This window comes from Myotis lucifugus, unplaced genomic scaffold, assembly GCF_000147115.1.
Source record: "Myotis lucifugus unplaced genomic scaffold, Myoluc2.0 scaffold_83, whole genome shotgun sequence".
Taxonomy (NCBI): domain Eukaryota; kingdom Metazoa; phylum Chordata; class Mammalia; order Chiroptera; family Vespertilionidae; genus Myotis; species Myotis lucifugus.
This window is the reverse complement of record NW_005871131.1, coordinates 118,245-139,171: the sequence shown is the minus strand read 5'-3', so window position 1 is coordinate 139,171 and position 20,927 is coordinate 118,245. Positions and strand designations below refer to the sequence as shown.

At 45.7% G+C, this 20,927-nt stretch overlaps 2 protein-coding genes across 2 annotated transcripts in view; both read right to left on the bottom strand.

The window, feature by feature from the left end:
* Positions 1-6,958: 6,958 nt before the first annotated feature.
* Positions 6,959-19,957, bottom strand: PHF7 (PHD finger protein 7). The gene is given in 12 exon segments (XM_023755637.1): positions 6,959-7,476; positions 7,478-7,529; positions 7,736-7,860; positions 8,266-8,382; positions 8,853-8,959; positions 9,515-9,674; positions 10,148-10,272; positions 10,636-10,737; positions 16,896-16,987; positions 17,387-17,439; positions 18,576-18,671; positions 19,815-19,957. Coding segments are annotated over 11 exon segments (1,143 nt in total). The 5' UTR covers positions 18,614-18,671; positions 19,815-19,957; the 3' UTR covers positions 6,959-7,304.
* LOC111826477 overlaps positions 19,032-20,927 on the bottom strand; it is a 2,176-nt gene continuing 280 nt past the window's right edge. Inside the window, exons 2-3 of the mRNA XM_023755746.1 lie at positions 19,944-20,594; positions 19,032-19,781 (exon numbers count right to left, since the gene is read on the bottom strand). Of these exons, the coding sequence (XP_023611514.1) occupies positions 19,647-19,781; positions 19,944-20,594 (786 nt within the window). The 3' untranslated portion in view covers positions 19,032-19,646. The remainder of the gene's footprint in view (positions 19,782-19,943; positions 20,595-20,927) is intronic.

Below are 20,927 nucleotides of genomic sequence, written 5' to 3'. Positions count from 1 at the left end.
GTGAGATTAATTTATTAATCTCTGCCTTCTACGCCTGTAAACTATGGAGGCACTGACTTCCCAGGTGAAATAGCCACATCTTGGCTTCTTATGGCCGGCTCCAGAACAGAAGCTGCCACCTCAGGGCCAGGCTGCCTGGACTCTGCCCTCCACACCCAACCTGCCTCCCCGCTTGCTCCCTGCTTCTCCCGTGTCTGGCGTGGCCCTCTGTGGAGGGCTGGGATCCACTCCAAGCCTGTGACTGTCCTGCAGTTCGCATAGTAGTTTCTAAGGAAGGGTAGTGGGTTATGGAGGAGGCAGAATGAGGAAAACAGCCCTTTTCTATTTCTCAAATGGCTCTGTGCTTACCTTTCACTCAGCTAAGCCCAGCTCAGGTCCCAGACACCCCTAGAACCTCACAATCAGGAGCCTGGCCTGCCCCCTGCCAGGCTGTCCTCTCCAGATGGTTGAGGCCCCAGATGTCACTAGAGATGGATGGGCCCCCCAAAACTTGCTTGCATGCTTCTGCTAGCCCAGAAAATTGAGGCTTCTTCAGCCAGCCACATTTCCTCCTTAGAACTAGGAAACAGTTACTCAGAAACATTCCAATTTCCATCTGAGTTAAGGATCCATCCCAGCCTCACCCAAGTCCCAGTCTGCAGGGGCTCCTGCAAGGAGAAAGTTCAACACACACCAAGATCAAATCCCGAGGGTTTTCTGAGACTATAGGCTTGGCCCTGGTGTAAAGGGAGAATGAATGGGTGGGGCTAGGTTTGGATACAATACCTGATAAGGAGCTCAGGGATTGTTGGGCCCCCCTGGCTCCTATTCCGGACTCACCCACACCCCTGGTGCACAGGAGGTGAGGCAATGGCTGCTGTGGCCCTGTGCCCACTTCCCACTGCCCAGCCCCTGTCGCCTTTGCCATGGGTACCACTGCTGGGCCCCTCTCCCTTAGAGACTATGTCCTAATGAAGCCTTTCACTTTTCCACACTGAATTTTCATTAAGGAAATGGTTCTTCAATGCAGCCTTTAAAAAAATCATTTTCCACTGAGGATGGGAAACATTGCTGTCTCCAGGGAGGAGGCCTCTAGGGATGCCTGCCCTCATCCTCACACCAGGCCATCAGCAGTCAGTCAGTAGCTTATACTCAGGGACTCTGCTGATGAGGGGGACTCAGGTGACCAACCAATCTTGACTTCTTTCCCCGGGGAAAAGGGGGGTGGGTAGGGAAGATGACTAGAGTATACTCTAACCTACACAGTGGGGTATGTTTCACTGTGAAGAGCATCCCATCGGGCAGAGAGAGAAGACCAGAGCAAGGGGACTGCTGTGAGCTGGTGAGGATTCCAAAGTGAAGCAGAGTCCAGGTCTCTGCCATCAAATGGAGGGGACCATACTAAGGACACTCAAAGCCCAGATTGGCCTGTTAGGAGGACAAGAGGGGGGGCTCTGCTCTCACAGAAAAAGGTATAGAATGATATGGCAGACCAGCAGCTTGCTTTGGGCATGACCTCATCTGTTCGCTCTGCCTGCCCCTCAGCTGATAAGAATCTGGTGCTGTTTCCTGTAGTCCAAGGGTCTCAGACAATGGTGTGAACGGCTGGCCCTACTGGAAAGGTCATTGTTCAAGGAAGAAAAAATAACACACCAGCACAAAGCCAGGGCAAGGACCTACCTAAATGCAGGGACTGTTTACAAATCCCTGATTTCCAAGGGGGGGCGGGGAACACAATGGGGAATTGTTTGTGGTGAGGCTGGAGTCCCCTCCAGAATGCTCCTGGGGGCTGGGGATAGCTTTGATAGCCCAGACAGGTCTCATGCTCTGAGAAGGATGGACAGCGATGGTGCGATGCCTTCCTGTTTATCAGGAGTACATGCAGGGCAGGATTCCTCAAGGAACAAGTTTATACCACTGATGGGGCGGGGCGGGGAGGAGTTTCTGAGCCTCACTCCTTCCATCTGAGCCTCACGCTGTCCCATTGCTCAGGGACCCCAGGGCTGGAGGGGTTTGCTAGGGAGAAGGGAAGACAATTTTTTTGTTTGTTTTCTGAAAAACATCAACTCTTTGTTTTATGGCCTCTAATTTCCATGTTGCTTTTTGGGGGCAAAATGTACAAGGTATGAGACCTTTGCAAATAGCCAACTTCTCTGGAATGGGGCACCCTGGCTTAGTCATGATGGAGCCTTCTCAGAACTGGGGGCCCCCATGATGCTGCAACTCACCTTCAGCCAGCCTGGGATACATAGGGAGCTAATGCAGTGGCCCTGGGGTCCGGGCCAATGTAGGTGCTCTTTTTCTTAACAATCTCCCACCTTGCCCAAAGGTCATTAGAGCTTATAAACCACCACCCACAGGCCACGGTGCCAATGCACGTGTGGTGGGAGGGCTGGGCAGAAGAGGGACAGATCTATATCACCGCATACCCCTCGGGACTGGCAGTCCCCATCTTGGGGATGAAAGGAGGGCAGCTGGGTTAGAAGGGCTACTGTGGGTCTGGAGAGACCATGAAGGCAATCCTGCCTGAGGATTTGACCTGTGATGGAAGTGTCATTACTAACTCTCATAATAATCTCTAAACACAACAGGAGGACAATTCATGAATAAACTCAAAGGGTTGTGATTCAAACAAGTGAAGAGCAGTAAATCCTGTGCATCCAAAAATAGAAGCAAGCTTTTCTCTAGCACTCTCAACCTTCTAGGTCTAAAGGGTTATGGTCTTCCTCCACAACATGCTAACAGTGCCCTCTGGTGTTTGAGAGCAAAACAAGGCATGTGAATATACAGGGTATGAGCATATCCATCAGTTCAGTGGATATTGAACTGCCTCTGACTGTGGAATCCCGAGCCAGACACCACGAGGGGAATAAAGGTTAATAAGACAGACAGGCCCCTGCCCATAAGGGGCTTCCAATCTAGTGGGAGAGACAGATCTACAACTGTAGACCAGATGGAGAATGACGTGGGCTACAATAGGGGTATAAGTGGAATCCAGTGAGAGCACCTAGGGAGGAAGAACTGGACCTTGTGCTGGGTCCAACAGGCTGAGGATAGAGGTTAGGGCCCTTTGGACTGTGAATCCCATGGTGAGGGCCCAGTATGTCAGGGTAGTCAGGGCAGAGTGCCCGGAGTGAGGCATCCTGGGAGATGCAGCTGAATGGAACCATACTCGTGGAAGGCCTCGGATGCCAATCTCAGTGGGGGCCATCCTAAGTAAAGAGCTAACAGATGTCTTATGATAATTTGCAGAAGGGAAAGGGGTGGATGTGTCAGCAAAGTGAGTGGACCTAGGAAACCATGCAGAGAAAAGGCTTTTGCTGCAGTCTTGGGAGGCCCAGGGGTCTGAACTGAGCACTGGCGATGGGATGAAAAGGAAGGCAAACATTTGAAAACAGTCAAATTGACAAGAAAGAGGGTGGTTGAGCATAAAAGGAAGCAGAAGGAGATTCTGAGGTTTCTGGCCCTAGTTTATGGTTCTTACAAAGGTAAGAATTAGAGGAAGGAGAGCAGATACTTTGGAAAAATTTTATTAATATCTATTTCAATCCTTCATAAGTGAACTATCTGTTCTAGGTCCTATGCTATAAAATAAAACAGTAGTTAATTCTAATAGGCACATTATTTGTGAAAATAGGTATTTAAAATATACAAGATGAGCCTGGGCATCTTGAAGTGCCAAAAAAGTAAAGAGGCCCTCAAAAACAACACAAACACACACTAATAAGGATATGTATAAAGGACATAGGAGCTCCCAATGGCCAAAGCTAGAACAATTTGAGCAACAAAATAAAGTAGTATTGAATTATAACCCAAAGTATACTATACATATCCACAAGTCCATACTGATACAAATGATTAACAAAATAAATAACTGGGAGGGAACAGGAAAACCTCCTGTGCAGAAGAATTCCAAATAATTTATGTAGATACTCTCCCCTCAAGGAAGGAGAGGGAATAAGTCCCCATTCATTCATTGTAGGCTACATAGCGTAACTTCCTTCCAAAAGGTACAGTATGGAAAGGGGGGACAAGGAGTAACGTTACGGTGGAGAAATCTGACAAACAGTACTTTGGCCAGATGATCAAGATCAACATCAACAGTGAGAAGTCATGTTGATATAGTATGTAACTTCAATATGACGGGATGACAAAGGCACTTTAACTGTCTGTCTTCCTCCCCAATCCCATAGCCCTAGTCTAATCATAAGAAAAACATCAGAGAAATCCAGATTGATAGGCACTCTATAAAATACCTGACCAGTACTCCTCAAAACTGTCAAGGTCATCAAAACCAAGGAAAATCTGACAAACTGTTACAGCCAAGAGGAACCTAAGGAGACATGATGACTCAACTCTATGTGGTATCCAGGATGGGATCCTAGAACAGAAAAAAGACATTAGGTAAAAACTAAGGAAATCTGATTGAAGTATGGGCTTTAGTTAATAACAATGTATGGACATTGGTTCATTAATTGTGATAAATGTATTACACTAATGTAAGATGTTACTAATAGGGGAAACTGGGTTTGGGATAAATGGGGATCCCCTCTACTACTTTCACAAATTTTATGTAAATCTAAAACGATCCCAAATTAAAAGTTTATTTAAGAAAAAAAGCCCAATTATTAGTAGAGAATGACTGTTTATAATTAGGCCCAGGTGAAGAATAGCCTATAACAATGAGGTTGGTTATTCACATCAATGTAGAATAAAGGTGTAGGAAATAGTTAATGGGTGTGAGGTGCATGTGTGTGTGTGTATGTGTACCAACTGCACATGGAGATTGGGTAGCTGAATGTCTGGGTGACAAAAAGCACCACTTATCCCTACTACCCCTGCCATAAGCTCCACCTCCCACCCCCTGCAGCTGGAGTCCAGAGGGCACTGTTAGAAGACCATTACTTTCAGTTAAGATGTTTCTCACACTTTAGTATACAAATTAACTCTTTTTAAAGGAAAAGATACTACCCCGGGATGTCTGAGAATATGCCTGGAGAAATTCTAGATTAAGAAACTAAAGTCTTAATCTTAAAAGTGTCTTTTCAGTTGTGAATCATCACTGCAAGAGTTGATTCTTCAAGACAAGCAAAATACTGTTTGTGAAATAAAAGTCCACATTAAAAAACCTCATCACTTGCAGAGCTTTGACACAGAGTCCTTGGACATCTAGGGTAGGAATTATAGCACGGAGTCCTTGAACTCATGGGAGAGAAAATGGAGAAAGAGGGCATAGTCATGGGGAGGCCTAGGTTGATAGTTGTGTGGCAGGCCCAGGAAGCAGCAGCTCAGGAGGAGTAGGTTCTCAGAGGCAGATCTTCCAGAAAAGAAGTGCAACTGAAGTGATCTGATGTTTGGACTATGAGGAAAATTATATTTTTTTAAAAATATATTTTATTGATTTTTTACAGAGAGGAAGGGAGAGAGATAGAGAGTTAGAAACATCGATGAGAGAGAAACATCGATCAGCTGCCTCCTGCACATCTCCCACTGGGGATGTGCCCGCAACCCAGGTACATGCCCTTGACTGGAATCGAACCTGGGATCTTTCAGTCCGCAGGCCGACGCTCTATCCACTGAGCCAAACCGGTTTCGGCGGAAAATTGTATTTTGAAGTAATTGATCATGTGGAACATTTGGGAAGAATTACCCATGGGTATATAGCAAATAAAATATAGGCAGGTGCCCTAGCTGGTTTTGCTCAGTGGATAGAGCATTGGCCTGTGGACTGAAGGGTCCCAGGTTCGATTCCGGTCAAGGGCACATGCCTGGTTGTGGGCTCGATCCCCAGTTGGGGGCGTGCAGGAGGCAGCCGATCAATGATTCTCTCTCATCATTAATGTCTCTCTCTCCCCCTCCCCTTCCTCTATGAAATCAATAAAAATATATTTTATAAAAAGGCAGGTATTTATTTCACTAAAAAATGTACAGGAGAGGAAAAACAATCATGGTATATTGCCTGGCTTAAAAATGGTGATGCAATTATAAAATAGAATGAAAAGGGGAAGGTTTAAAGGTGCTAGAAATTTATGTAACATAATAGGAAGTCAATAATGTCTAAGATTCCTAAAGAAAGAAGTGGCTAAAAGAAGTGGAAAGTTGTTGCCTTTAGGGAGGACTAAGAGTAGGAAGGGTGAGTCAATAGACTATTTTTCATTATAATCCTTTTTGTACTTCTTTAAGATTTTTAAGTCTATATTAGTTTATATACTTAAATAACAAAAGACACAAATTACAATCCCCCACCACTGTCGTGTGATTCCAAGTGAAACTGTTCAAATCTGAAGGCGAGCACCATGCACAACTCGATATAAATCTCCAGGAACAGCAATATTTGAACCAAAACCCCCATCCTCTGCCGTTAGTGACAATGACCCAGTGAGCCCCCTAGAACTCACTATCTAGTGCTGGTCCTGAGTTCGCCCTACTAATCCAAATCACACAAAATCATCATAAACAAACAAACCTGAGATAGGTTCTATTCAATTTCTCCCAAGACCTTCAGCCAGATTCTCATCCTAGCTGCCTGCTTAATGTAACTGTCTTGGCCTGGCTTCCTACCTGCCGGAAATGCCCGAGCCACCAGGCTGAGAGGGTGTGTGTGGAGGTGTGTCTTCACTCATGCTGTGGAGGTTAGTGGAGTCCCTTCTGCCCCACATGAGCACGGCAGTCCCTGGCCTGTTTGAGTCCAGGGCCCCAGGCCTTGTAGTAGTGGCCTATTCTCAGTCCAGTGTGGACTCCTTTGCTGGCTCACCTCCCTAATGAGAACCTGTGTGTTTATTTGCACAACGATGACATCTGCCTCTATAAAGTCGATTTCCCTGCAAAATACTTCCCTCCAAAGCAATGTGTCTATGTTCTAAATTGAAAATTCTACATTTAAGTCTTTGAATTTTAGTTTTCCTATTCCCTCATTCTACCCTCCAGATTCCTTACTGTGCTAGATAAAATCCAGAGTGAATTTATAAGGAGACACCAATGGAGAGAAAGTCTTTATTTGCATAACAAACCTGGGTGAAGTAAGAGAGGCATATGAGCACCAGATGAGGGTGGAACAATCTTGGTGGAAGAAGAGAAGAAAGGGCCCTCTGGGAATCAGACAGAAAGAGCAGAGGTGCTAGCTACCATAGCCATAGACATGTTCTGCGGTTGGCATCTGGACTGCTCTGTTCTCACTCTCTGGGACTTCTCTTTCCTTGTTCATAGTCTCACTGCTGGGGCCCCCCTTTCCTGGTCTTACAGTCCCAAAGGGCTCCCTTCCCAAACTTGGTGGAGGAGCACAACTTTGTCACCAAATGTGCTTGGCAGCAACTACTTAGAAGCTGTTACTTGTATTTGTTGCAGCTTTTAGTGATTTTGACACCCTTGGACCACCAGGAGTGGCCCCTCCTGCCACCAGAGGATTCTGGTTTTTCTAATAAAGAAGGTTCTGGCCAATCAGTCCAAGAAGGGCCCGAATTCTCTTCCAGGCTGGTGTCTCTGCAGTCATGCCCCCCCAGAGTAGAAGATGCTGCAGCAGGGGATGTCACCTGAGTTTTCAGATATGTAGTCTGTGGTGAAAGAAAGGTGGGAGAGGAAAACTCAGCCCTCTCTCTCCCAAGTGCAGGTCCTTAAGCCCTTCCATAGACACTTTCTTTCCCAAACTAAAGGCACCATGGAGTCCCCATCTGGTGGCATGCCCTCCTCCTTTCTTAGGCACAAGTCCCCCAACCCCATCCCACCCCAGTCCTTAGACCAGACCATCCCTCAGTCCCACCTGTGACTTTAGGCGAAGGTGCACACTCCTCACACTCCCATTTCTTACTGTTGGATCTAAGAGAGGAGCAGTCCCTATGGGTACCACGGGATCCACATGTAGCACATAGAACAAGGCTCCACCTCCTACAGGAAGACAAGGAAGGGTTGTGGGCACAAATATAACACTAACTACCGCTTCGGGATGTCACTATAAGGTAGGCCTTTGCTGAGGGCTTCCCAGGCATCGTTTGCTGTACATTTTACCCATGATGAATGTGTGGCTGTGTGCTGATCTCAGGACCTTGCAGTTAGGCACAGACACTCGAAAGGCGGATTTGAAAAGGAATGGGCCCTGAGTATCTCTCCACTGGGCTCAAGGAGAAGCAGACCTGCAGAGGGACCTGTTCACGTGAATGAGTCCCGGGCTGCGATGTGTTTGCCCTGTGCTCTGCAGACAAAAGTGAATTCTTTGCTCTTAATAACTGTGCCAAGGTCTAACTCTAAGATGGCACTGATGAGAGATCTTTCTAGCCAGAAGCCTTTCCCTACCCTTCGTCCTCAAAGTTGTCTCTGCCTTGTTCATACAGACAGATGGGGGCATCACAATGCTGATAGCGCTGATACAACTCTGAGAAAGCCCCTGGTTCGAGTTCCCAGGCAGCATCTCTGCAGTGGGAGAAGAAACAGTAAGGGACACATTATTGGTTGGTGAAACCACTGTCCTCCTGGGAAGAACTAGAAAGAACTCAAACTAGCACAGCAAAGGAGTTCAACAGGCCGCCTGAATAATTTCAGCAAGGTTGGGAAGGTGGCCTCACAGTGGGAGAGGGTTGAAGCCAAATGAATGGAACATGGGGGTTCCTTAGTTTCACACTGGAATTGGAGAACGTACCCCTCACCCAGGGAATTCTGATCCCCAAAGCACCCTTTTCAGAAACATGCCTATCCCCCAACTCTCAATCCTCCCCCTTTCCTTTTGATAATTGAAACGCTCTCCCTCTACCCATTTCCTCTTGACCATGTAACAATGCCTTGGCTGCTTCTTCATTCTCCAAACTATCCTCACGCTCACCTCCTCTCTAGAAATCTAGGCAACCCAGTCCCTGGCTCAATTCCTGCTTTAGAGTTTCCACTACCTGTCTGGAATGTGAATTCCCATTCTTAGCATTTCTTGAGGAAACTCTTCTCTATTGTTGCATTGTGGACATTTGAAGAAATGCTTTGCTGATGTGTGGGCATATTTCTGTAAGAGAAACATGGAAAAACTTTGTGTTTGTAAAAACTCTATCTTTGATGACCTTATTTCCACCTTCATCCTCATCTCACAAAGAGAATGTTGCTAAGAAAGCCTGACTGGGGCTTACAGGAAAAGGAATTTGGGTGGGTTAGGGTGGAGGGCTGCATATTACAGTGCTAGACCAGGGACCAAAAGCTTAAGAAAGTTCCCAGGAGTGCCTTAGCTGTCATCTGTGGCCATGAGGCTTGGCAGTGCTAACCCAGTAGGGCTCGGGTACCTGAATATGTTTCTCTTTCCTTCCATCCGAGGAAGCAAGCTGATTTGGAGGCTACTTAACTCATTCTACCATGCTCTAGTCATCCTAAGGATTTTTTGCTCAGTCTAAATCTTATCATGAAGGAGATCCTATAGGTCAAGGGTGACCAGAGACTGGGCTGACTTTCCTCCGACTTCCTGGAACCAGCCCTGCAGACAGGCCTCCTGTTGAGATTGCCTGAGCATTCCCAAGGGGCTCTGAACTAGGACAATTGTGGAAGGTCCTCTGGGCAGAGAAAGCCCCACCTGTATGCACTTGCGGTGGTAGATAGTTTGACTACAGCATGGACTCTGGATGTTTTCAACACTTGCTTGGGATAATTCTTCACAACACAAGACGCAGCTTTCCTCTCCCACATTCCCCCGGTGGATGTCCTGTGTTGGGCGATGTTTTTCACAAAATGATCTGTGGCAGAGTAAATAAACTTGGTTTTGATTTATCTTGATGGAGTTTTCCAGCTGCCTGACTTAGGGAGGGCAATCAACTTCCCAGGCTGGTGCCCAGAGAACCTCCTCCGTGCTCAGAGGGGAGGGGATGGAGAGGAGGAGAAGGAGGGTGAAGAACAGCCTTCTCACAGCTGGTCTCCCACTGAGCAAAACTCCCGGGACTATCTCTACAGCCCCTCTCATTCCTGAAAACCCCACTTCCTTCTGAGCAGCTGTCTAAGAACCTCAGCTGTTTGTAATTTAAGAAGGGGACGGAAGGAAGAAGTAACCCCTGTGAAATTGCCAAGTCAAGACACTGTTTCTCATTGAATGGAGGGACAGATTCCCTGGTGAATCAAAACAGGCCCGTGAGAACTAGACTCTGATTTGACTAGTGGCTAATTAAAAGCAAGTTGCAAAAGGGCAACCCGACTTTTCCCCTTCATCACTCACTTGTACTCTCCAAAAAATTGTGAAAGGCAACCCCTTTCTTGGCCACAAGGGAGATGGAAGTTTCTGACGCAATGATCCTTCTGGCAGTTGATGGCAGCTCCCTTTTTCTTGCACACAAAGCAGATCTGCAAATGAGATCCCAGGCAGTGCTCAGGATCCCAAGAAAGACAAACAGACATTCTGTGGAATGTCATTCTTTGGAATGGAAATTCTGTGAAGCAACGAGCATTCCCTTTCCTCAGTGGACCTGAAAGCTCTGGAGCTTCAAGCAGCACTGAATTATTTTGTTTTCCCAGGATGTGGCTCCCTCTCCTCACTTGGATACTATGCCCCAGAGAAGCATGGAACTTAAGAGAAGGACCAGTTGGGAAATCCAGGAGTCCTTTGACTTCTAAATTAGCAACTAGGGGAAAAGAACCGAGGCAGGGATGATCAGGGAGGTATAAAAAGAGGCCTCGCCCAAGGCCCTCATTTCAGGGGATTCTAACCTTCCTAGAAGCCCGGGCTGCCTCCTTTTTGATGTCTTCAGGCAGGAATCCATGGAAACCTCTGTTAGACTGGCCCCGCTGAGGCAGCTTGCTAGATAGAATCTGGGGAGTGGGGGGCCAGCAGAACCAGGCTGTCAACATTGATGATCAGTGAAAAAGTGCAGTGGGGTAGAGGAGGACAGAGTAGAAACAGAGCTTGGTGGAATATATATACATTTACAGAGTAATTTACTTAATAAGGGCTTACGTAACCTTAACTATAAGTTGGATGCTCTAAGTCAGTTCTCAACCTGTTGGTCGAGACCCCTTTGGGGGTCGAACGACCCTTTCACAGGGATCGCCTAAGACCATCGGAAAACACATATATAATTACATATTGTTTTTGTGATTAATCACTATGCTTTAATTATGTTCAATTTGTAACAATAAAAATACAGTCTGCATCTCAGATATTTACATTACGATTCATAACAGTAGCAAAATTACAGTTATGAAGTAGCAACAAAAATAATTTTATGGTTGGGGTCACCACAACATGAGGAACTGTATTAAAGGGTCGCGGCATTAGGAAGGTTGAGAACCACTGCTCTAAGTGCTTTTCAAATATGAACTCATTTAATCCTCATAACCACCTTAAGAGGTGGGTACTATCATCACCCCCATTTTATAGGAGAAATTATGTGACATGCTCAAGACCACAGAACTGCAGAACCTGAGCTCTTACCCACCTTTGTGCCTCTCATTTATTAAGGGCTGCTTTTGTGTGCTGAGCACTTTGGGGAAACATTCCCTGGGTATTGACTATTTTATGCTTACCACAACCCTGTGATACAGATGCTATTGTGATCCTCATCTTACAGAGGAGGCCACTGAAGTGCAGCACGGTAAGCAAGCATGGCTGGGGTCACACAGCAAGGAGGCAGAAGAACTGGCATTCACACCCAGGCCCCCAGAACCGACACTCTTACCCCTTCTGCTGTGTTGACCCCTAGGTATAGAATAAATACTCTTCTCAGAGTTTACTTTGTATAGGAAGGGAAATGGGGCTTTAAAATGTTCTAATTGTAGTCACTCTGCCTTATTGCAAAAGGGGAGGAATTGAACTTTTCTTTAAAAACACATTTTAAAGGGCCCTTTGTTTCTGAAAAGCCCCCAAAGCAGAGTCAAGAATGGGAAATCAAGGAAAAAGAAGCTAAACTGTTATGTACTCATAAACAACGCATGTGTACATATATGTGTCCAGCACCCCAGCCCCACTCCAAGAATCTTCCAAAAATACTGGAGAGGGTGCTGGACTTCCTACAGTACTTGCATGTTATATGAATGGGGATTCAGGTTATTTCAACATGAAAGAAAAGGTGACCCTACAAGGTTAGACAACTTGACACTTGGATTATAGCCGTATATTCTCAATTAGGCTTAAAACATATTTTAACACTAATTATCTCAGAGCTTTAGGACTATATGAGTGATTTCAGTTTTATATATACTTTTAACACTTGGAGTGCGGGAAACGAGTTAAGTCGGCTCGCGTGAATTGCGGCTCGCGTGAATTGCGCGTACTCCGAGGGAGCCGTCTTTAACTCGGTTCATATAGATTTGCGGTGGAGTGCGGGAAACGTGTAAACTCGGGCCGATTGTAACTGCGTATTACCAAATATTTGTTTGTAATCCACCCTTTTGGTGGATGGAACAAAACCAAAAGACAGAGCCATCTTATATTTTGGCGGGAAATTCACCCGCACTCCAAGTGTTAAGTATTACTGTTTTCTACAATGAGCATGCATAATAAACAGGAAAATCAACAGTGAAAGATTACAAATAGCCCTAGCGGGTTTGGTTCAGTGGATAGAATGTTGGCCTGTGGAATGAAGAGTCCTGGGTTCAATTCCGGTTTAAGGGCACATGCCTGGGTTGCAAGCTTGATCCTCAGTAGTGGGTGTGCAGGAGGCAGCCAACCAATGATTCTCTCTCATCATTGATGTTTCTATCTCTCCTTTCCTCTCTGAAATCAATAAAAATATATTTTAAAAAAGATTAGAAACAATCTAAATGTCCTTTAATAGGGGTTTGTTTTAATACTTTTTGGCGTAACCATACTATGGAATACCAACTAGCTATTAAGAAGAAAAGAACTAGATCAATATGTTAAATATGGAATGACCATAAAAAAGCAAAATACAAATACAAAACACTGTGTATAGTGTATTTTTATGTTGGAAATGTATGTGCTTGTAAATGCACTGAAATTAATCAAGACCTGACACCAAAACCAGAAAGGAAAATCACAGACCAATCTTTCTCATGGGCATAGATGTAAAAACGAAACAAAATTATTAACAAATTGAATCCAGCACCATATAAAAAGGATAAAACATCATGACCAAGCAGGGTTTATATCAGAAATGCAAAGATAGTTTAACATAAAACAATTCAATAGCTAGAACAAATCACATCAACAAATTAAGGGGGAAAATCATGAGCATCTCAATAGATGCAGAAAGAAGTATTTGACAAAATTCAAAACACGTTCATGCTACCTTCCAACAAACTAGATATAAAAGGGAACCTATTCAATATAATGAAAAGAACCCATGAAAAACCTATAGCTAACATCAAATTTTAAAGGTGAAACATTAGATACTGTCCTCTGATGTTAGAAACAAGACAAGGATATTTACTCACATAACTTCTATTCAACACTAGATTGAAGGCCCCAGCTAGTACAAAAAGTCAAGAAGAATAAATAAAAGACATAAAGATTGGAAAGGAAGAACTGTCTTTATTCACACATAATTATATACATAGGAAATCCTTAAGGTATTTACAAAAAAACCCACCAAAAATAACTACTGAACTAATACTTGAATTTAACAAGATTGCAAGATATAAAATCAATGTACAAAAATAAATTGCATCTCTATATACTAGCCACAAACCTGAAAATGAAATTTTAAAATAGCATAAAATCAAAAAATATTTATAAATACATTTAACAAAAGATGTGCAAGTCTTCTTCATTAAAAATAATTGCTGCCCGGCTGGCATGGCTCAGTGGTTGACTTCGATCTATGAACCAGAAGGTCATGGTTTGATTCCTGGTTAGGGCACATGTCCAGTTTGTGGGCTTGATCCCTGGTGTGAGACGTGCAGGAGGCAGCTGATCAATAATTCTCTCTCATCATTGATTTTTCTTATCTCTATCTCTATCTCTATCTCTATCCCTGGCTGGTTTGGCTCAGTGGATAGAGAGCCGGCCTGTGGACTGAAGGGTCCTGGGTTCGATCCGGTCAAGGGCACATGCCTAGGTTGTGGGCTCGATCCCCGGTTGGGGGCGTGCAGGAGGCAGCCGATCAATGATTCTCTCTCATCATTGATGTTTCTATATCTCTCTCTTCCTCTCCTTTCCTCTCTGAAATCAATAAAAATATATTAGAAAATTGTTAAGATATATTTTAAAAGACCCAAACAAATGGTGCACTATATCATGTCCATGGATTGGAAGATTCAATATTGTTTGTCCATTCTACAATGCAATTCCCCATCACAATTCCAAAAGGCTTTTTTTAAGAGAAAAATTTATAGCTAACTATAAAATTTAAATGGTAAAGGAACTGATAACCAAAACAATCTTGGAAAATAATGCAACTTACAATACTTAATTTCAAGACACTCTAAAGTCACAATCAAGACAGTGTTGCACTGGTGTAAGAATCGACATACAAATCAGTAACATAAATAGATCACTAAGATGCACAGATATATGCTCAATTGATTTTGAAAAAGACACCGAGATAATTCAATGGGTAGGCAAAGATTTCTTGGGACACACAAAAAAGCATTAATGATAAAAAACAAAATTGATAAACTGGACTTCATCAAAATTAAAAACTTATGTTCTTCAAAAGGCATCATTAATAAAATGAAAACAGAAAATCCCCGACAAGTTAAGATTACATTTCTGGAAGAGATTAAAACTGTAATTAGAACAGACTTATTCAGCCACTCTTCTCTTTCCCATCAAAACTGACTTGTCCCACAGATTCCAAAATGGCGGCAGAGTAAGTAGAAGCTACACTGACATGCTCCCAGGATCAAACTGGAATTACAACTAAAATACAGAAAAACCATCCTGAATAATCAACTGAAGACTAGCTGGAGAGAACCCTGATAACCGAGGATGGAAAGTGGAGACCACATAGAGACTGGTAGGCAGTGCGGAGGTGCAAAAGGCTGGCTGGGCTTCCCAGACAGCAGCTGAAGTTCTGGAGGGATATCTCAGCTGTGCGGGGTGCCCACTGAGACCTCTGGGGTCTAAAGAAAATGAAAAGGCAAACCGCAACAGGGAGGAAATAGTCACAATACACATATCTGAAAAGAGACTGGTAGCCAGAATATATAAAGAACTCTTTTACGCCCAGCTGGTGTGGCTCAGTGGTTGAGCATCAACTCATGCACCAAGAGGTTGCCAGTTTGATTCCCAGTCAGGGAACATACGGGCTCCCCTTCTCCCTTCCCCTCTCTCTCAAATCAATAAAAAACATTGAAAAAAGAAAAAAGAACTCTTACAACTCAATCAGACAACAGAATCCAATTTTTAAAATGGACAAAATATTTGTTCAGACACTTCATAAAAGGAAATATGTAAATGGCCAATAAGCACATGAAAAGAAGCTCAATACTTAAGTCATCAGATAAATGCAAATTAAAACCACAGTGCACACACCTTGTAAAATGGGTAATATTTAAAAGACTGACAATATCAAGTTCTAGCAAGAATCTGGAACTTCATAAATTGCTAGTGGGAGTGTAAATTGGTACAACCACTTTGGAAAGTGACTTGGCAACTTCACATAAAGTTAAACACACAGTTAACATACAACCAGTAATTCTACTCCTAGGCATTTGCCCAAGAGAAGTGAAAACACATGTTCACAAAAAGACTTGTGCATGAATGTTCACAGCTGCTTTATTGATAATAGCCCCCAAATGGAAACAATTTAAATGTCCATCAACAGGTGGATAAACAAATTAAAATATATTCATACAACAGACTACTATTGGGGAATAAAAAAGCTACCAACACATGCAACAACATGGATCAATCTCTAAAACACTGCATTGAGTGAAAGAAGCCAGACACAAAAGAGTACAAATTGTATGATTCCATTTATATGAAGCATAAGAATAGGCAAAAGTAATCTACAGATCAGTGATTATCTCTGAGGGGACTGACTGGAAGGGGAGGAGGGAACTTTGTAGGATGATGGAATATTTATTTTGATTCAGTGTTTACATGGGGACATACATTATATATAACATTAGGGGCCCAATGCACAAATTCGTGCACCTTGAAAGGAACTGAGATGTGAGGCTGCTGTGGGCACAGGGGCAGGTCTCAGCTCATCCTCTGCACCCCCACCCCGGCCCTTCCCGCCTGGCCCCTTCTGCTGCGTCCCTGGTTCTGTCTGCCGCAGCCCTGCTCCTGCCAACGTCACTCCCATGAGCTGATGATGCCGGCCCCACTCACACCTGCTGAGCAATTGGGGCCAGCACCCAGCAGCGGGTGCAAGCGGGGATGGTACCGTCAGCGGAGTGAGAGTGTCAGCTGCTGCCCGATCGCCCCTCAGGAGCAGGGGGAGGTGGAAAAACCCTAAGGGGCGATTAGGGCCAGAAGCCACTGCTTGCACCCGCTGACGGTGCCCAGCAATTGGGGCCGGCACTGGGTGCCAGCAGCGGGTGCAAATGGTGGCTCCGGCGCTGGCAGTGGGTGCGAGTGCTGGGTGGGACCGTGGCACGGGAGCGACCGTGGCACGGGAGCAAAGAATTTTTAGTAACCACCAGAGGCTTGCCCCGATGACAGTGACCGGTGCCCTGCCTTGGTCTGGCGCTCTCCACTCACCTGCTCCACCATCCCGCTGTGGCTGTCGCCCGCCATGTTCCACGTGCACCCCCTGGTGGTCACCGGTTGTTCAGTTGTTCTACCTTTCGGTCTATTTACATATTAGGATTTTACATATATATATATATATATATGGAAAAGGAGAAAGATGGGGAATACTGTTTTGGGAAGAGACTTTTTATTGTATATATTTTTATATTGTTAAGATTTTATACCAGGTATGTATATTACTATTCAAAAAAAAATCTATTAAGGAAAACAAACAGGGCTGTGAATCTGAGGCTGGATACAAAAACAGAGAACAGACTGTATAGCAAAATCCATGAGCTATTCAAAGCAAAGGGGGCCTTATACTCACAAGACAGAAATAGTGCACGCTGAGATTGTCTTTCTGAAGAAATTCCCCTAATTTTTCAGGATCCCCAGGTTCTTGGAGGCATAGCCGGCATACTGGAAGACAGAACATTAAGAACTCACTTTGGGAGCATAACCATCTCTCTACATACTCAGAGGAGGACAGTATTGGGAAGAGGGTCATTTTGATAAGGAGGGAGGTTGGGATGAAGTGTTATTTGGTATCACTTGGTCTTTATATCATTTTGGCCACATTTGAAGGAGTTGGCTACAATTGCTCACTTCATAGTTTTTTGTCTTAAGTGGCCTTATTAACTTGTTTCTTGAACTTTGGATGTGACATTTAAAAATTACACACCCTGAGTTCTCAGCATCTTAAATAATCTGGGAAGGAAGTAGGATTGACAGTGAGAGGACCAAGTTTGCTGCCCTATACAGGTAGTCTTTGCTGAGGTGGGGAGCCATCAGCTGAACAAAACCTCCAGTCTTTCTTACCCGGCCCTGAAGATGGCTTCCCCTGGGTCACCCTCCTCGTCTTGGCAGATTTTCTATACAAGAGAAGGAAGAAGTACAAGGTAGTCTTTGAGGATTCTGTCAACATTTTTGTAACATTTCCCTCAAAATGCCATCCATGGGTCTGATGAAGTACCAGAATATCTAAAGATTTAAGACATCAGTTTCTTTTTTTATTTCATATATATATATATTTTTAAATTCTCACCCAAGGATATGTTTTTATTGATTTTAGAGAGAGGAATGGGCAGGGGGAGAGAAAGAGAGAAACATCAATATTGAGAGATACATTGATCAGCTGCTTCCTGGACATACCCTGACAGGGACGGAACCAACATCCTAGGTATATGCCCTGCCTGGGAATCGAACCCAAAACCTTTTGGTACACAGAATGATGCTCCAACCGAGCCACCCAGCCAGGGCTTCTATTTCATATTTTTTGAAAGCATAAAACATACCTACTGAACTGCTTGAATTGTGTGAGATAGTATCCATCTTTCTGTTCCTGGTGCCTGTACTGACTATGTTGATTGAATGAATTCAGGAGCAAATTCCCTTTTACTGTTTCTTCTGCCATCTACTCTGAATCTCAGGTGGTATCACATTCACAAAGCATAATAAAATGATACTAAATTGGATTAGTAATTTCCTATTGTTAGACATTATTAATGTGTTAGCTCAATGAATCTATAGAATGTTCTTAAAAGTGCTATTGCCCTGCCCAGCGTGGCTCAGTTGGTTGGATGTTGTCTGGTGTACCAAAAGATTTTGGGTTCGATTCCTGGTCAGGGCACATGCCCAGGTTGCAGGCTCAATCCCTAATAGGGGGAGCGTAGCCAATCAATGTTTTGCTCTCACATAAATGTTTCTCTCCCTTGCTCTCTCTCTAAAAAATCTTTAAAAAAGTGCATCCTATTATTTTGCATATTTTCCAGACGAGGAAATGAAGACATAAGTAAATTAAGTAACCTGTCCCAGGTCACCTCATTAGCAAGTGTTAGAGCCAGTAGGGTCCAAGAGCCAGCACTTTCCTGGGAGGATAGGCTATGGTGTGTGCTTCCACACTACCCAACCCTCGCTCCCAACACCATGCAAAGGGGGGGAAAGGTACAGTGCATACCACAGGCCATTGAATAATGTCTCCCAAATTCCCTTAGTTCACCTACTTTACCTGAATCTTCGACATGCCTTCTTTTTTATAGGCTTCATTCGCTGCAGCCTCTCTCAAATTCTATTTATTATGAGGATAATAGAGGCTCTTCCAGCTCTGAAAATAAACAGGGCTTGGTCAGCAATTTAATCCTACAGTTGGTGATCAAGTTCCACAGGGTCAAAGCAACAGAATATAAGGGACCCACCCAGTATCAGTGCTAGTAATAGCCAATAGCTATTAAAGCGTGTCAAGAACTGTTCGGGACATTTTACATGTGTTAACTGACAACCCCCCCCCACTCGCCCCCCTGCTATGCCCTAGGTGCCATTATTATCCCCATTTTTAAAAAAAATATATTTTATTGATTTTTTACAGAGAGGGAGAGAGATAGAGAGTTAGAAACATCAATGAGAGAGAAACATCGATCAGCTGCCCCCTGCACACCCCCCAATGGGGATGTGCCCACAACTAAGGTACATGCCCTTGACTGGAATCGCACCCGGGACCCTTCAGTCCGTAGGCCGACGCTCTATCCACTGAGCCAAACCGGTCAGGGCTCCCCATTTTTTAAGATGAGGAGACGGAGGCACAGGGAGGTCACAGAGAGGCACCTGCCTCAAGTCAGAGGTACTGCTACCACTCAGCCTGAACTGGCCAACGGGTTGTTTTCTTTGTGCCCGTTAAAATCACGAGGTGGCCCTCAGGAAAAAAGCCTCCTTTGGCCCCCAAGTATGGGTGCCTTAATTCTGCCCAGTAAAAAGCGAGCCCAGCAAGTCCTTTCCTGGGAGGCGCCGGTGGCATGTCAGCTGCTTAGAGCAAGGGCTCCCTCTAGTGGGAGACGAGAGGTGACACCGACAAACCACCCCTGCCGCCTTGCACCAGGCTCAGGTGGCTGTAGAGGTTTGGCCTGTTCTCAACCTTTGTCTGCGGAGAGGACACCCTGCCGGTCCCCCCCCCCCCTCCGCCCCCCAGTGTCAGCGGACTGGGAACTGGGCTTCCATTGGCCAGGGCGACAAAAGTAGCAAAACCCACTCCTATGATGAAGGAAGGGCTGTTTCGCCAGGGGAGAGGGGAACTGAGTGAATCAGGTCACGCCAGGGACAGGTCCTCATGGCTGGGGAGCCCTGAGCATCCTCCAGGACTTCCAACCGCTCTGTCGGAATACAACCCGAGGCTAGACCGCCCTTCCTTTCTCGGTCTCCTCTTTGAACCCACGAGCTGCACCTGCAGAAGCAATGACATCGGGTGGACTCTTACTCAACAAAGCGCTTGGACAGGCGGGAAGAGGGCAGCGAAGGGCGAGCACTAGGGGGTCCGCGTGAGCTGACTACGGGGCGGCTCCGAGTTGTTGGGGAGACCCCGACCGTCTAGCAATAGAAATAAAACCTTGACACTTCGGTTCTTTGCATCGCTGGGCCAAGACGTTTCCCGAGTGGAGTTCTGTGCACACTGGTGGTTACAGGGAGGAGCAACAGTCTTCACAGCATGTAAGGAGGGACGACGCAAAGGCGGGCTTCCGCGAGCGGCTCGGGCGGAGATTTCCTGACCGGGCGGTGCTGCTTCGAAACGGTTACCGAGTTGTTTTGCTGGACAAGTGCTGGGTAAAAGCTTGCTGAGAAAATGAAAAATAAATAAGCGTGTTCGGCCCCGCCGCCACAAGAATAAACAATGATTACTTTGCAAAATAGATGTCGGTGTGGCCACAACCGTCCCTCCGAGGTAACCGCCGGCGAAGGGGCTCAAGAAGCATCCCGGGAGTGCCAGACCAGGGTCATGCCGCGCCTGCAGGGAGGCTGGTGCGGGCCGGGCCGGAGGTCGCCTCTGCCGCTCGCTGCTCACGGTGCACGCGGGCCGCCGCTCCCGGCCAGGGCCGCCCGTCCAGGTGTCGACGAGGGCGCCTGTGTCTCGGAGCTTTATTCGTTGTAGCTTCCTCACGGGCGGCCGCCCCGCGCGGTGACTGCGCCGGCGGAGGGGCGAGCGCGCAAACGGGGGCCGGGTCACGCGGGCTGCGACCCAGGGAGACTGCGGCCCCGGGGACTACCGCTACGGTGACGGTTGGTGGAGGGGAACCGCTAACGGCCGCGCGCCCGCCCACTCCGCTGCGCCTCTATCTCTCGCGCCTCGAGTGCTACCACGGCGGGCTCCTCTCTGACTTGAGGTGTGCCTATACGGGTGGCACCTCTCTATGCAACATGGTTGGAGTGCCACACGGTAACACGCCTGTGGCCTATGGACAGGACTCCTCACTGTGCTGGGGCCTCCCAGTGGATCCTCACTATTGCCGGGCCTCTGGGTAGTGGGGCCCAGGCACTCTATCGAATGAATATAGGTGAGTCCGTGGCTGGTCTTTTCATGGCTCGGATGACGCTG